Source organism: Sceloporus undulatus, chromosome 1, assembly GCF_019175285.1.
Source record: "Sceloporus undulatus isolate JIND9_A2432 ecotype Alabama chromosome 1, SceUnd_v1.1, whole genome shotgun sequence".
NCBI classification, from domain to species: Eukaryota; Metazoa; Chordata; class Lepidosauria; order Squamata; family Phrynosomatidae; genus Sceloporus; species Sceloporus undulatus.
Genome location: NC_056522.1, coordinates 106,134,229 through 106,150,379, shown reverse-complemented (window position 1 = coordinate 106,150,379; position 16,151 = coordinate 106,134,229). Strand labels below are relative to the sequence as shown.

General features: G+C 42.2%; 1 protein-coding gene across 1 annotated transcript; it reads left to right on the top strand.

Moving 5' to 3' along the window:
- The first annotated feature begins 2,184 nt into the window (after positions 1-2,184).
- LOC121919100 (calcium homeostasis modulator protein 6-like) lies at positions 2,185-14,919 on the top strand. Its single transcript, XM_042445339.1, has 2 exons — positions 2,185-2,775; positions 11,460-14,919. Exons 1-2 carry the CDS (start codon positions 2,239-2,241, stop codon positions 11,880-11,882), a joined length of 960 nt encoding a protein of 319 aa, XP_042301273.1. The 5' UTR covers positions 2,185-2,238; the 3' UTR covers positions 11,883-14,919.
- The last annotated feature ends 1,232 nt before the right edge of the window (positions 14,920-16,151 follow it).

Genomic DNA, 16,151 nt, shown 5'->3' with positions numbered 1-16,151 from the left:
GTTGATTCTGCTGCTGAACTGAGCTCATGTTTAAAGAAACAGCATATCAAAAGGATGAATAACACTTACACTATCCCTTGGATTCCTTGGTTCTAAACCAAGAGGAATGAGGAAGCATTGATCCACCAAAGCCAATAACTCCCATGACCCTATCCTGCATATGAACAGACTGTTGGAGTCTTAGTACAAAACATCTGGAGGGTCAAAAGCTCCCTGTGCCTGTTCTAAATAACAGGAGAGAGGGAGGCAGAGATGTATTACCGCATACGTAATGGCTAGAAAATAGCAGAGCTTTGAAATAAATTTATGGGCTAATCTGATCTGGTTTATACCAGCCTATCCATTACTGTTATGTACCTTCATAAAGGCTAGCCTGAAGGAAGAGGCTCCTCCCTCCTTAACTGTCATCTTCCGGCCTGAGAGGGAGTGATCAGGCAGACCCAGCTCCATCAGGGCTAGCCTGAAGAAAGAGGCTCCTCCCTCCTTAACTGTCATCTTCTGGCCTCCTATTCCCCTGCAGCTATGCTCTGACTGTGTGGGGGAGAGGCTTGCGTACCCTAATGAAGTTGTGAGCTATGCTGGCGGTGGTATAATAGCCACTGGTAGGGCCTCCCATGCCAGACAGGTCACAACCAAAGGGTCTGACAAAGCACACCAAAGGGTAGGATGGGCTCTCTAGCCTTATGGCAACCATCCTAGAAGGAAAACTCTAACCCCAAACCTGGGCAGATGGTGCTCATCTAACCCTGTAAGGTCAACCATCTAAGAAAAGGAAGCTCTCATCAAACCTACGACCCGAGGACCTCGCTGCCACCGTCCATGCTTGTCAAGGCCTCAGCTGTCAAACCTCTAGTTTAAAGGGTGGGGCCAGTTCTGTGCACGCTGCACTCCAACAGAAAAATCCATTGCACAGGCTCAAAGGATACATCCAACATCAACGCACTTGTAGAAAGTACGGATGAGTCCTTCCTGAATCTTCGTTCACGAAGTAAAGCCAAGAAGAAGAAGAAGAAGAAGAAATTGTACCTTCAAGTAAGTTTGGATTCATGGTGACCCCCTCAGCAGGTATTTATGGCAAGATTTATTATTTAGAGGAGGTTTGTCATTGCCTTCCTCTAAAGGTGAAAGTGTGTGACCCACCATTTTCTCCTGCACCAATCAGATCAAAACTCCAGTTTTGGAGGAGCACAAAGAAGTGTGTGTGTGTGTGTGTGTGTGTGTGTGTGTGTGTGTTTTCAAGATTAGATGGGATCTGGTGTCTTTAAGGTACAGTACTTAGGCCTCAAATTCTTTACAGAGGTTAAAACAAAAAGGGGATCTCTTAGGACAGTGGCATGGTCTTAGCAAATGCAGCCCAATGGAGCAAAACTGAAGCAAAAATTGTAACATCATGTATACACTGATTGGTTCTGAGCTGGTGGTAACTGACCAGGAAGGAGATCTGCTTTTGTGTAAATTATTTATTCTTATTGTTCTACTGTTCCTGTGATAGCTAAAAATTTATAGGTTAATGACCAAGAGCTTAATTCAAGCTTGAAAGGCAATAGGGAGACAATGCAGACATTAGAACACAAGTGGCAAGTGCTTCCAATAGAAACCCCTCTCCCTCCATAATCTCTCTCTCTCTCTCTCTCTCACACACACACACCATCAGAATGTAGGTTATGAAATTTTGTAATTGTTAAAGTTGAACCTTAGCATCAAATGCCAAATCAGAACCATATTTATCTATTTAAAGCACTGGGCAGTTGTGCTCATTGGGTATCTTCAAATATAATGTATTGTTATGATAACAAAACAGAAAAAAAGATTTTGTAAAAACAAAAACAAAAACCCAACAAACCAAAAATAAACAACCTAATTATTTTTAAAAAAATTTAAAAATGTTTATTAAAATACAGTTATAGTGGACTAATTAAATGCAGAAAGACTGGTAGGAAAATGTATTCTGCAGTTTTTCCTTGCATCATCATGGTTGTTGTTGACTAAATCTTGAAAAAGACCCAGGAAGTGGCTTCTTTTTAGAATCTCTGTACTCTTTGTTGTCTTTGCCTCATGGAAAAGAGAAACTGAAAGCTCCAGTTTTCTTGTCAGCAGATATTTTTAAACTCTTAAGTTTTGTCTTCCTCTTTCTTTTACACACTGCTTGTACAGATTTTTCTCCAGTTAGATTTCTTGCTCACTAGCAAGGCATACATATCAGGAGAAAGACCTGAAACATTTGAAGGCATTCAAACAATGGAAAAGTTCCACAGTGTTCTAGATTTCTGCCTCAGCCACCAGAAAGCACTAGGCTATGGTGCAGTGTCCTTGCTGACTCTTGGCAGTGAGCGCATCTTTTCCATTGTGGTGTTCAAATGCCCATGCAACTCCTGGAATTTGCTCTATGGCACAGTTTTCCTCCTGGTGCCAGCACTGATTCTATTTCTGCTTGGATGTCTGGTGAATACCCGATCCTGGAAGGTGCTCACTGGATGTTGTGCACCTGGCAGGCTGTGTCGATGCCCTCATGCAAATCGCCTTTGGCGCTACTTGCAAGTGCTGTGGCTGGTGATGGTCACGGCCGCTGTGGCTCCCTTCACATGGATTGCTGTGGCCTTACTGGGAGGCAACTTCTATGAATGTGCAGCGACTGGGAGTGCCATTGTGCAGAGCTATATGTGCAAAGACCAAGGGGAAGAGTGCTTCAAGAAGGTGCTTCAAGTGCCCTGCCAAAGCTCTTTGTCTTCTCAGGAGATGCAAGATATGCTTACAAGCCTTCGAGCCCAGTCTCAGGTTGGTACAACCTCTTCCTGAGGAAAATTTGATGGAGGAGACAAAAGGTTTTATTGAGAGCTGGAAGGGAAGCCAATCACAGAACTGTTTTGTTAGTTAAAAATCAATACTTGGAATGCTTCTTCTCTCCCATCCCACCCCAGTCACAGCTTAGACAAGTTGTGAGTATGGAAAGAGTTATTTCTCTTAGGCCCTGTACAGACCAGCCTTAAAAGCTGGGTTGGGGGCAGAGTCAGGGCATAGCATCCATATCCCTAGGGCTGTGCGATGCCACACACCACACCACGCGGTGTGTGGGATCATGGTGCCCCTCTGGCTCTGTTTCTGCATAACGCAGCACCAAAATAGTGCCATAAAGCCATGGCACTTTGGCTATTTCACCCTTTGCGGGGCACAGGCTCCTTTTTGCACCCTGCAAAGGCCAAATCGTGGCTGTGGTGTGAGATTGCTGCGGCCCCAATCTGGCTGGAAAAGGGGCAGCTGCAGGCCACCTCTTAGGGGCAGTCTGCACAGCCCCTTAGCTCCTGAAATGTGTGATGAACTTGAGAAATCAGGCTACGACTTTTTTGTATAACCTTAACTTTGTAGCTTCTGCTTATGGGATCACCCGACTCACCGGGCTGGTCCAGTTGCTGGGGGGGGGAGCCCGGCCGGCTCTCCCTGGTGGTCCAGTGGCAGCACGACCCAGCAGGGGCTTGCCTGCGAGCCCTGCCGGGTTACAGCCCCACTGCAGCACTGGAAGTCCAGGTGGGGCATGGACTTCAACTCCCAGGTACCCTGGGAGCAGAAGCAGTGTGCAGGGGCTGCTGGGACCACTTCCAGGCCGGGTGACTACAACTCCCAGGCTCCCTTGCTGGGGCAGAAGTGGCCCTAATTGGTGGGCTGCCAGGGTGCTGCCAGGTGATTGGCCAGGAGGCTGGGGTGGGAGGCCCCTCCCTGGCCTTCCTGGCCATTCATTGGTTGGCGGGCCTGTTTAGGCCTTCACCATGCCAGCTTCCAGCATCATTTTGCTGGCTCTCCACCCTCCCTCCCTTGGTGATGGTCTGTCACAACTTTCAAAGGTGGCGGTAGCATAGGTCTTGGATCTGGTGGACATGCTTTCCAGTGCTGCAGAGCACTGGATCGGGAGTCCCATCGGGACCCGGGGGTGCTGAGGGTTAGCGATGGTGCCAGTGCAGAGGCGACATTGATTCAGCGTTCCCCAGTGACATGGGGCGAAGATGCAGATTTGCACATAACCGGCTCCTTAAGTGGCGGATGTGCTCTAAGCTGGTTACCCCTCTGTCATCCTGAAGCCTGGCCATGACCAGGCATTTTGGTTCATTGACCAATACGGGTTGGTGGATGCCAGATCCAGACCTCATGCTTTCAGGCCAACCCTCTTTCCACTGGTTTGCTGTATTCAATAAAGTTGTGGCCTTTTTCTTGCCAAAATGGTTGTCCGTTGTGTTATTTTGCACCCTCTCCCCTTCCTCAGCAATCAGTTTTATCTTTGTTATCTGTTGTTTCTTCTCCTTTTCTGCTTTTGTGTTTTTCAAAAGTATTTCTCAGTCTTCAGACCTCCTCAGTTCCAAATCTATGCTTAATCCTCCCACCACAGCATCTTGCCCCATCTTTGTTGTGCTTCTGCTACATTATGCCATTATACCAGGAATGGTGAACCTTATAGTCCTCTAAACATTACTGGACTGCAGTTCCCACCCTTCTTCACCATTGCCTATGCTGGCTAGGACTGATGGGAGTTGCTATCCAACAATCTATCTGCACAACCTTTAACATTTCACAGATGAAATCCAGGACATAGAGGAGATTATCGCACAGCCATTTTTGCCCTGGCCGTGCACAAGACAGGATTGGGTCGGAACAAGGGCAAACAGTAAATTCCTGCTGTGCTGCTGCCCAACCATCACCTAACTCCCAGGTGCACCCTGCTGGCTGATTTTGGTAGTACGGAACAAGCGAGAAAAGTTTATGCCCCCTTCTCCCCTCTTCCCCTTGCTGAGTTAACTGAGTGCAAAGTACTTTTGCCCTTTGAGCTGAACATGAAGCAAGTGAAGTAAGCTAAGAACAAAGATAGAAAGTGGGAAGAGGAGAGAAAAACTGGGACATTTTAAAGGCAAGTGAAAAAGTGGGATGACAGAAGATTAACTGGGACTTTCCCTGAGAAATTGTGACAGTTGAAGAAAATACATCTGAAGAGCACAAGTTTCTCGGATCTAGACATTCCAGGGCAGAAAGATGGATTTTCTGCAAAGAAATTTAGTGGATCTTTATTTTGAAAAATTGGTTGCCTTTAGATTGCCTAGCACAGTTATATTCAGTCCTTTGTTTACTTTTTATGCTTGCTTTTTCTTCTGCTTTAAGATGCTTCTTCCTGCTGTTGCATTCATGACATTTATTGGTGGCTTTTATCCTTTTTTTGTTGTTTTCCCGTTTCTGTTTTCATTGTATTTTACTATCATTGCAGATGATTCGAGGTGAAAATGAAGGAAGATAAGGCATAACTGTAAATGGTATCTAACGTAATGTCATTGCATCATTATCTGTTAAGCTGTCTGTCATTCTGTCCATCCATCCTGCCCTCCTTCCTTAGATAGGATCAGATATATCTGTACAAAGTTCTGAGGTCTAAAATCTAGAAAGTAAGCCAAAGCAAACATGTATGTATTCAGAAAGCTTTGTGTCTTTACTCCCCAGTATAATAAGAATCCAATTCAGGGCCAGATGAAGTGGGGCCTAGGGCCATTTTTGTGGCCCCAAGACCACCCTGGTCAAAAAAATTATTTTTTTTTATAATTTTTTTTTATGCCCAGATGCCCTCTAGGGAGTATGTAGGGCGTTTTAACCACTGTTTGGGCCCTCAGGGCCCTTTTAAGCTCAGCGGAGGTATTTTCTCCACCAGGAAATGAACAGGAGTTACTACCAGTCACTTCCAGTCATTGTAAAAGGCCTCCTGTGGGCCTAAAATAGCCAAGTTGGTCCAAAGTAATGGTTAAAATAATCCCGCTTCACATAGAGGGTGTTTCGGGATGCTTGGGGACATTTTTGAAAGGGACTGAAGCCCTCCACAGTCTCTTGAGGGGGCTAATGCAATCCTTTAGCCATAATTGCACACCCCTGATCTAAATGGTTCCTCCCTTTCAGTATAGATCAAACATGCAGGGGAGCTATGCCATTGGAAAACCAGGGTTCCAGTGGAATTTATATGAGTTGATCAAGCTCCCCTCTGTCTCTGACTCATGAGAAATGGAGGGAGCTAAGTCATTTTCTCCCATTCTCTCTTCTTATTCATTACATCAACAATAAGCATTGGCAGGAATGGGAGTTATGTTGGGGAGTTACGGGTGCATAACCTGAGGTTATGCATTCATAACTATGTGAATACATGTATGGACTGAATATGTAATGACTGTAGGGAGTTACGAATGCATAACCTGGAGTTTGCATAATCTGGTTATGCATTCATAACTGTGTGAATACTTGTAGGGACCTGTGTGAATGCATGTAGGTACCGTTAAAGTTTTTCAAACCCCATTGGGCCCCACAGGAAGGAACAACTGCAAACAATCAAAGTCCATTCTTCTGTAACTCAGAAAGCAGCCCACCTCCAACTGCATGAGCAAATTGCAATAAGAACCTTTTAGAGACCAACTGCCCAAACTCAGTGACGTTCCTGCACCAGGTGGCACCCATTGCTGGGATGGGGGAACTTCCAGGGGACCAGGACTTGCAGGGGGTGGGAGGTGGATTTCCAGGGGTGGGAATTCAGAGGGGGGATTTCTGGGCAGGGGAACCCAAGGTACACTCTCTCAGCCTCAGGCTAACAATAGCAAACCCCCATGATGAAACTTGTCACGAAAATCCTATGATAGTTTCACCTTAGTGTCACCAGGAACAATTTGAAGGTATACACACACACACACACACACACACACACACACACGGCACACACTTCTTCCTCCTCCTTTTCCTCCTCCTCCTCTCCCTCCTTCCCTCCCTCCTGGCTCTCACTGGCAGCGGGCGGGCAGGTGGGTGGGCGGGCGGGTAGGTAGTCTGCTGGCAGCATGGGACTGCTGCCACTGCCACCATTTCCTCCACATGTTCCTTCTCCTCCTCCTCCTCCTCTTCTTCCTCACTCACAGCTCTCACCAGTGGTGAGCGGGTGGCTGGAGGCATGGGGCTGGCACCCCACTTTCTCCTCCTCCTCCTGCCTCCCCTCCCTCCCTTCCAGCAGCCTCATGTGCTGATAGAAAAGGCTCTGCATGTCAACTCTGGCACACGTGTCATGATTCACCATGGCTGCTATAGAGCATCCCAGTTGTTCTTGGCTGTGCTAAATAATAGAAATATTAAATTACCAAATTCACCCCCTTAACTCCAGCCTTACCTTCCTCCAACTGAAGCTCTCTCTTTCACCTCTTGCTCAGAATCCACCAACTGAGATGCCTATCAGAATGGGTAGAGGCTTTTGAGCCACAACTTACTTTCTGGAGGATGGAAACAGCTTTGGGGTGGGGACATCAAACAGATCATTATATGAAGAGAATGGGTTAAATGTTTCCTACCCCCAGCTTCTGTGCCACTGTCCCAACATGATCTTCCCTACAACTGTTCTTTTTAAATAGCATATATCAGCTATAATAAAAATGATCACCCATTTAATGTAACATTACATTTTCACAAATGGTTTGGCTCACATCTCGGGTATGCCTAGGTTCAAAGTATTCCTAGGATGGAATTCCTGGGAAAGGGAAAATGGCCCGTGCCTTCCCCGCAAACAGTATTTTCCTGTTTTCATCACCATTTCCCAATCAGTTACACTGTGTATTTGTAATAGTGTGTGTGTGTGTGTGTGTGTGTGTGTGTGATATAGGTGTGAAATATCCCCTATACATCCCTGTAGTCTCCTCTGCATTATTTTCTTCATCTCCTGCCATTCAGCACTCCACTTCCCTGTTTTCCTCCACCTGTGCTCATCTCCCTCCCACCTTCCCTTGCTCCCCCGCCCCACAACAGTAATTCTGGTTATAGTTTCTTGTAAATGTAAATAAGGAAGGGGAAGTCAACACTGTTATCAGTGGAGGGGATTTCCTCCTCATACAAAGAGATCCTTCAGAGGAAGGACTTTCCCTTGGGTTGCAGCAGAAAAGAAAAGGGGTACATTCCACCACTGTGCCTGCTCTGAACCACTTGTCTAGCCATCCCCTTCCTTCCCTTCCCTTCCCCCTTCTTTCCTTTTTTTGTTTTTTCCCCTCAACAATTCATCTGAAGGCGTCTTCTCATAGCATGGCTGATAGAATTTGGCCCCACTGCAAAGATACAAATATACATTTGCAGTCTTGCAAAACTGGTAATATTTTGAATCAGCCTTCCACAAATAGGCCCCTCTCAGATATTTTGGACTGCAGGTCCCATTATTCACATCTAGCTGGGAATGATAGATTTGTAGTCTAGTGCATCTCAAGAGCATCTTGTTGGAGAAGGTTTGTACAAGATATTTATGAGTTGCATTCTAACTGATGCAAAAGCCTGTCATGCTTGCTCCAGAGTTTTGGATTCTCACTTGAAAGTAACTTTTTATATATGGTAACTTAGAATCACTTCACAAATATAGTACTGATACACATTCAGATGCTTGACTATCTAATCAACAATTCAACTATATTGTAAAGTAACAGGTGTGATCATGTACAAAGTTCCCAGTGATATTCTTGTAAAGAAACTAGTAAAATGTGGCCTAGACAGTGCTACTATTTGCTGGATTTGTAATTGGCTGACTGACCGAACCTAAAGGTTGCACACCAATGGCTTCTCTGAATCCTGGAGAGATATGACTACTGGAGTGCCACAGGGATCTGTACTGGGCCCTATACTATTCAACATCTTTATATCAGTACTTGGATGAAGGAATAGAGAGCATGCTGGTTAAACCTGCAGATGACACCAAATTAGGAGGAGTAGCTAATACCCCAGAGGAGAGGATCAAAATTCAAAATGACCTGAATAGACTAGAAAGCTGGGCCAAAGCTAACAAAATGAACTTCAACAGGGAGAAATGTAAGATACTGTACTTAGGGCGGAAAAATGAAATGCATAGATATAGGATGGGGGACACCTGGCTGAATGAAACTATGTGTGAAGGGGATCTAGGAGTCCAAGTAGACCACAAGTTGAACATGAGTCAACAGTGCAATGCAGCAGCTAAAAAGGCCAATGCAATTTTAGGCTGCATCAATAAAAGATGTCTAGATCAAGAGAAGTAATAGTGCCACTCTGTTCTGCTCTGGTCAAGCCCCACCTGGAATACTGTGTCCAGTTCTGGGCACCACAATTCAAAAAGGACATTGAGAAACTGGAGCGTGTCCAAAGCAGGGCAACTAAAATGGTGAAAAGTGTGGAAACCATGTCCTATGAAGAGCAGCTTAGGGAGCTGGGAATGTTTAGCTGATGAGAAGAAGGTTAAGAGGGGACCTGATAGTTATTTTTAAATAACTGTGTAAATTTACAGTGCTTTATAAATAAAGGTTTATTATTATTATTATTATTATTATTATTATTATTATTATTATTTAAAGGGATGACATATCAAAGAGGGAAGAGGCTTGTCCAGAGTTGCAATGGAGTCAAACTACAGGAAAAGAGATTCTGCCTAAATATCAGGAGGAACTTCCTGATGTTTGGAGTTGTTTAACAGTGGAATATGCTGCCTCAGGGAATGTGGTGGAGTCTCCTTCTTTGGAGGTTTTTCAACAGAGGCTGAATGGCATGATTTGATTGATGTTCATGCTTGGCAGGGGGTTGGACTGAATGGCCCTTGTAGTCTCTCCCAACTCTATAATTCTATGAAAGTCTCATCAAATAGTGTGGTCTGCATTGGTAATTATCTCCACACTGCCAAAATCTGTCACTTCATCTGGAATGTTTATGTAATATGAGGAAGAACACTGTAAGCACGTCCATGCTTTTCTTGGATCAAAATTCTGAAGTGGAGCTCAAATTATATGGTCTGGCCTCCTGTTTAGTATTTACAATTTTGTTGCGGTAGTTGTTGTATACCTTCAAGTCATTTTCTTGACAATATTGCCTTCAGGTTAAGAAAGTGTGGCTTACCCGAGGTCACTCAGTGGGTTTTTGTAGCTGAGTGGGGATTTGAATTCATGTCTCTAGAGTCCTACTTGAACAATGAAATCATGCTAAGTCTACTATTTACAATTTACAGCATCATAATTTTTGAAATTCATCTTTATGTTCATAGCACCATTGTAATGACTGACGGCACCACCAAAAATGTACCTTTACACCAGTGTAGCCCACACACACACCTGAAAGATTTCCCAAGGTTCTGGAAAGTGAGCAGTGTACAATGATGCCTCCAGGCTTCTCCCAACAGCAAAGCATTTTGCAACAGGCAGCTGTAGAGACCCTGTGGGGTGGGAGGCGCACAGCTGGAAAGACAGCTTTTTTGGTGGAGCGGTTGATTTCGGAAGCAGTAGCTACAATGACAAAGATCTACAACTATAGTGTAGACTTCTGGACTTTTTGTTCACAGGTGGGGAGCAGGATCCATAGCTTAGTGGGTGAGCACAGGCAGACATCTCCAGATGCAATCCTTGACATTTTCAGTTTTGAAAGAACATCTTTAAAAAAAAAAAAGAGGAAGGGAAAAATCTCTTTCCCCCTGACACCCTGGAGAGCCACTGCCGGTCAAATTAGACAATACTAGATGGGGAATTTCTGGGACCCAGGTGGTTTCTGCTGTCCATTGGCATGCTTCTTCTTCTGATTGCTATCAGTGAGAGGAGGCAAGAGACTGTTTAAAATCCAGGAAGTGGTTACATGGAAATGATCTGTGTTTTGCAGCCTGAGGACCTAGTGTATTCAAGAACAGAGGAGGAGGAGGAGATGATCATGATTTCTGACTGATTTCCAGTAGATCAGCAAAGTTCCCATCTACTTAATAATAGTAACAACAACAAAAATGACTGTTTTTCACTAAGTTCAGCTGCTGTTGTGAAACAAACTTCGGGCAACCACAGTGCATCCATGCTGATTGAAAAGTCCCAGAGTTTGTTCCTGTTCATTCCAATTTGATACTAGGTTTAAATAAACCCACCTAGGGAGCTGGTATAAAAAGTCTCTGATCATACCAGGAGGTGACAGAAAATATTCTGTGGTAATCAAAACATGTATGAATCTCCAAAATAAAATTGGAAAGAACAGGAACAAAATCGGGGACTTTCTAGTCTTTTAAATCCATCTAGTTGCCACCTATGTCTTTTTCTGGTGCTGAAAATCATTTCCTAGGCTTAGAATATCTTCAGAAGACTAACATCTTGAATGTGGTCTTTTTCACACTACACAATTTTGCTGCCACTTGAACAGTTGTGGCTGCTACCCGTGGAATCCTGGGGTTTGCCGTTTTTCTGAAATATTCTGAATTCTTAGTGGAGAATTTTAAACAGTTCATGAAAATACAAATCTCAGGAATCCAGAGGATGGAGCCATGGTAGTTAAAGTGGAATAAAAACTGTGTTGTGTAAAAGAACTATATAGTGTGTGTCTTTTGTACTTTGCTCTGGTTGCTGCAAATTGGGTCTGAATGTCTTTCCAAACTTTTTTTAGGCAAGAGCTTCAATGATGATGATGATGTAGTAGCCTGATCTCTCTCATTCTTCTTTCCAAAGGTGATGGGATGGATACTGATCGCCAGCATCTTCACATTGGCCCTGGCAGCCACCTGTATCTCCCACTGCCGCTCTCCAGTCAGTATTCTTCAGCTTGCATTCTGGAAAATGTACCTGAAAAAGGAGCAGGAGCTTTTTGAAGCTAAGGCCAAGGAACATGCAGCTCACCTGGCAGAGAGTAACATCAAGTGCTTCTTTGATTCTACCCAGCCAGAACCATTTCACACTCCAAGTACCAAAGCCTGGAATAGCATTTCCTCCTTGTTTGCCTTTAATCCTGAAAAGCATTACTATAGCATGATACACAAGTACATTAGCTCCAAAACCAGCAGTGGCAGCATTAGATCAGTTGATGGAGATACCTTTCCCACTTGTCTGGGGTTTGTGGATGGAGCTGGACATTCTGAGTCCCAAGTGCTATAATCAGAACTTTAAAAGTCAAAGCGCTGGGACTAGCTTCACCATCAACATGGATGATGGTGTCTTCTCTCACTTCTCTCAGATTTCCCTGTTCCATCATCAGCTGTGTACATTTCCCCAACTACAAGTTTTTAGGAACTCTTCCTATTGCTTTGTGTTAAATAGGCTACTCCTGGTACAGATCAACATTGCAAAAATGAGTGAAGTGGCAAAAGTTTTTTTCTGATGTTAGGAAAAGAAGCATCTAAAAAAATCTTGAGTAGGTTTGCTTGTAATACATGTGCATATGCTCTCACACACATAAACACACAAAACTGGCTGAATTTGTTCAAACTTCTTGTAACAGGGATTTTCATGATGTAGTTGGCCAACAAAAGTTAGGATATAAAAGATATAAAATAATTACACACACGTGCACATATACGCACACACAATCAGTACACAATCTAAAGTAATACAACCATACTCTATATATATTCAAAAACAACACAACCATAGTATATATTTAAACAAATTACCTCACTAGAAGGTTGCCATCCAGTCTCCTGTCATGATGAGCCTGCCCTTCCCAATTTATGGCTTGCACTGTTGATTATGGTAAGATGACATTTTTCATGCTTCTATTATAAAAACTAGATTGTGATTGCATTATAGAAAATCTGTCTTCTTGATGATGATTAGTTTTGCCTTTTAAAAACTCAAGCATTAAAGATGTTCTATTCTTAATGTTTCATTCATATGATCATTACGTATATGAGTATTTCAGAAGGTAACTTTTTGAGGGAAATCCCTGTTTTTGTATCTATTTGAACAGCTCTTTTAAAGGAATGACAGACCTGTAGGCCGTGATCCAGAGAACCCCATAGGTGTATGTACTGTAGGTGCATCCAGGGTGGAAACTATATGGCTCTTCAGATGTTGCTGAACAGCAACTTCCAGCATTCTTTACCATTGGCTGTGCTGGTCAAGCCTGCTGGAAGCTGCAGTTCAACATCTGAAGGGCCTCGTGATTCCATTTTAGATTTCAAAAGAGCCGCACAGTGGGCTCTAGCATATTCAAGCATTGTTAAAACTTCATAGATCTCTATTTCAGTATTTTAGTGCTGAATGAAGCTTACACATTTAAACTGGAAAGTCTTTCATGCATGAGAATGTGTCTGAAAGGCTTCCAAATTAATGCTTTCTGTTTTTATTATTATTATTATTTTGATGCTTACATTATAACAGCAACAACCAAAAACACAGTATACATCCATTCCTAATTAAACAAAAAAAAAGTAAAAAGAAATTTTCATACTTTCCTTGTATCTTTCTTATATTTGAATTCATATATTACCAAACATTTTAATACTTTCCCTCTAACTTAAAATTCTAATCTGCCCTTTCCCACCCTATCCCAACCATTCCATCCTATCCATCTGTTCTTTTATAACATTTCTTCTATTGGCATATAATTGAACAGGTTTTATCTGAATTCTTTTTCACGCTGTTCTCAGAATAGAGTACAAAGTATGTATAACCATCCGTGATTTGCTAAGTGTATAAATAACTATATATAACCATTTCTCATGTTAATCTATTTAGAAATGCTTCAAATAACACCTATTAATCCATTCTGTCCCTTCCATTCATACCTGCATACTTGGTAACAAAGATAGATGCAAGATCTTAATATAATCAGTTTATCTCTGATAAATCTGAATATAATTACCCCTTTAAATTTGTCATTTTAGTATTGGTATTCATGTCTAAGTTAACTAATATAAGATAACTATAGCTGATGGGTATGATTCGATTTCCATGCCAGAGAGAGGATAAATGTCTACTTTGTTATACTGGATTTGTATAAGTCTTAATGTGATAATATTTCTAGGGGTATTTATGTCCAATGTTCTTTACAGAAGTTTTTAAAAGAGTCCCAATCCTTATCCGAGTCGTCCATCCATTTTCCATTCAGGTAGTTCATTAATCTATCAAGCTGTATCATATCTAAAATTTTCCTTAACCATTCATCTACTGATGGTGTTTCTTTCTCTTTCCATTTTTTTGCATAAACCATCCTGGCGGTTGTTATTAAATATAGGATTATTCTTATATGCTTCCTCTCTTCTTTTTCTTCAATCATATTTAATAAGAAACTTTCTGATTTAAAATTTATGTTAATGTGAAGTATTTTTTGAATCGAATTTTTTTTAATGAATTTTTTTCCAATATGAATTTGCTTTCACGCAGGTCCACCAAATATGATATAGCGTTCTTTGATTTTTAAGACACTTCCGACATTTTCCTTTTTCTGTCTTTTTCATTTTAGCCAATTTGTTGGGGGAGAGGTACCAGCGATGAATCATTTTATACAAATTTTCTTTCATGTCCATTGATAAAGTCAATTTTAAATCTTGGCCCCAAGCTCTTTCCCAATTTTGTAATTTGATGGTATGTCCGATGTTTCTTGCCCATTTGATAGTACATTCTTTAACTGACTCGTTTTCCATTTCTCTTTTCAGTAGTAGATGATAGAGCTTGGATATGATGGACTTTTTAGCTTTTAAAATCATTTCATCTAATTCATTTTCATTGTTTGTAATACCTTCTAATTTTAAATCTATTTAAAATCTTTCTTTAATTTATCTGTATGGGAACCAGGAACATTTATATCCATTTTCTTCTAACATTTTGTTTGTCTTGAGGGTAGGCATTTTATTTTTCCATTCGATTAGATCTGAATATCGTAAAGGGGTTCTTGTGTCGGATGAAATTTCAATTTTTCAAGCCTCTTGTGGGGAAATCCAACATGGTATTTGTCTGTAAAATTTAGATTTAATTTTATTCCAAACTGACAAATTAATGCTTTCTGAATTTCAGTGCAGGTGTTCTGTATAATCCATTCAAATAAATAAACATGCCTTAATTCATCAGGTAAAGTCAACTAGATGCAGATAGGCATATGTCAATCTGAACATACTTTTGTTCCTGAATTATGGAAAAAAAACCCACTAATGTTTTCTTAAATGTCCCAATACAACACTATTGCACAGCCAAAGCCTATGTGCACAAGGAGTTTTGAGTTGGTGTGCATCGCCATTTGCTACGGGAAAGACTTTGGATGTTTCCTTTTCTTGCTGATGTTCTCACAGACTAACTAAAACAGACTTTAGGTGACTTATGGACAGTGTGTGCATAGCTGGATGCATTGCTCATTCTTTGTTGTTGTGTGACATCGGCCTGTTACAGACTGCCAAAATAAAGCTGCTTCGGGTCTCTTTGGAGGTATGCTGTTTAAATGATGCATGCATCCGAACAATCCGGAAGTTGCACCAAAACTGCACTCCAGTGCTTAGGAATGGAGTGTGGCTTTGGCGCGACCTCCGGACTCTTAGGACCCATGCATCATTTAAATAGCATACCTCCAAAGAGACCCGAAGCAGCTTTATTTTGGCAGTCTGTAACAGGCCATCAAGTGGTTTCTGACTTAGGGCATCTCTAAGGTGGTCCATCACAGAATTTTCTTAGCGAGATTTTTTCAAAGGAGGTGTTACAAAATTGCTAGGTTACCAAGATGGCACCCACAAATTAATATATAGTAAGGGAATTTTAATAGCTCAAATTAATTGCAGCAAGAGGACTCCAGGTAACTTCAAAGAGTTGAGATCTCGACTTTGTCTAACAGTTCTGAAAAACTAAAGCTCCAGAGCGCTAAATACAATTTAGTTTTGCTAACTAACACTAAAGGGGGAAATCACCATTCATGCAATACATTCACACACAAACACACACACATGCATGAACTAATGAAATTAAAGGTAGTCACTTGTAGCAAGGTTGAGGTAAGGCAATACATTACCAATCCAGAAGTGGGGCTCCAGTCAGGGGATGATGGATGTGACAGTGGCTCAACAAGGCTGTCTGAAAAGTGGGAAGAGGGGGCTCTGCCAGCGTGTGTTGAGGGGTCAGTATGAAATCCAGCAGCATTCCTGCCTCATTTCAGACTGAGTGCCAAGGCCGGCTTTTTATAGTCTAGGGATCCTAAAAAAAAAATGGGATTTCCACCTGGTTGATGGTTTTAACTTGAGTTACAAAAGAAATATTTTTGGTTGATGGCAGTAACATTTGATTTAATTGAGCAGTAATAAGATTAGGACAAGCCCCAGGGAGTTTGGGAAAGGATGGGGTGTGGGAATATACCATGGGTGCTAGCAGAATGATTGGCTTAATGCTTTGGACTGACAAATCTTTGTCTGTCACCTTCAAGAGGAAATGCACACAGCAGGGACC

Coding starts and splice junctions, on each gene's coding strand:
- LOC121919100 (XM_042445339.1), top strand. CDS start 2,239: ATGGAAAAGTTCCACAGTGTTCTAGATTTCTGCCTCAGCCACCAGAAA. Junction 2,776..11,459: donor GCCTTCGAGCCCAGTCTCAG/GTTGGTACAACC, acceptor TTCTTTCCAAAG/GTGATGGGATGGATACTGAT.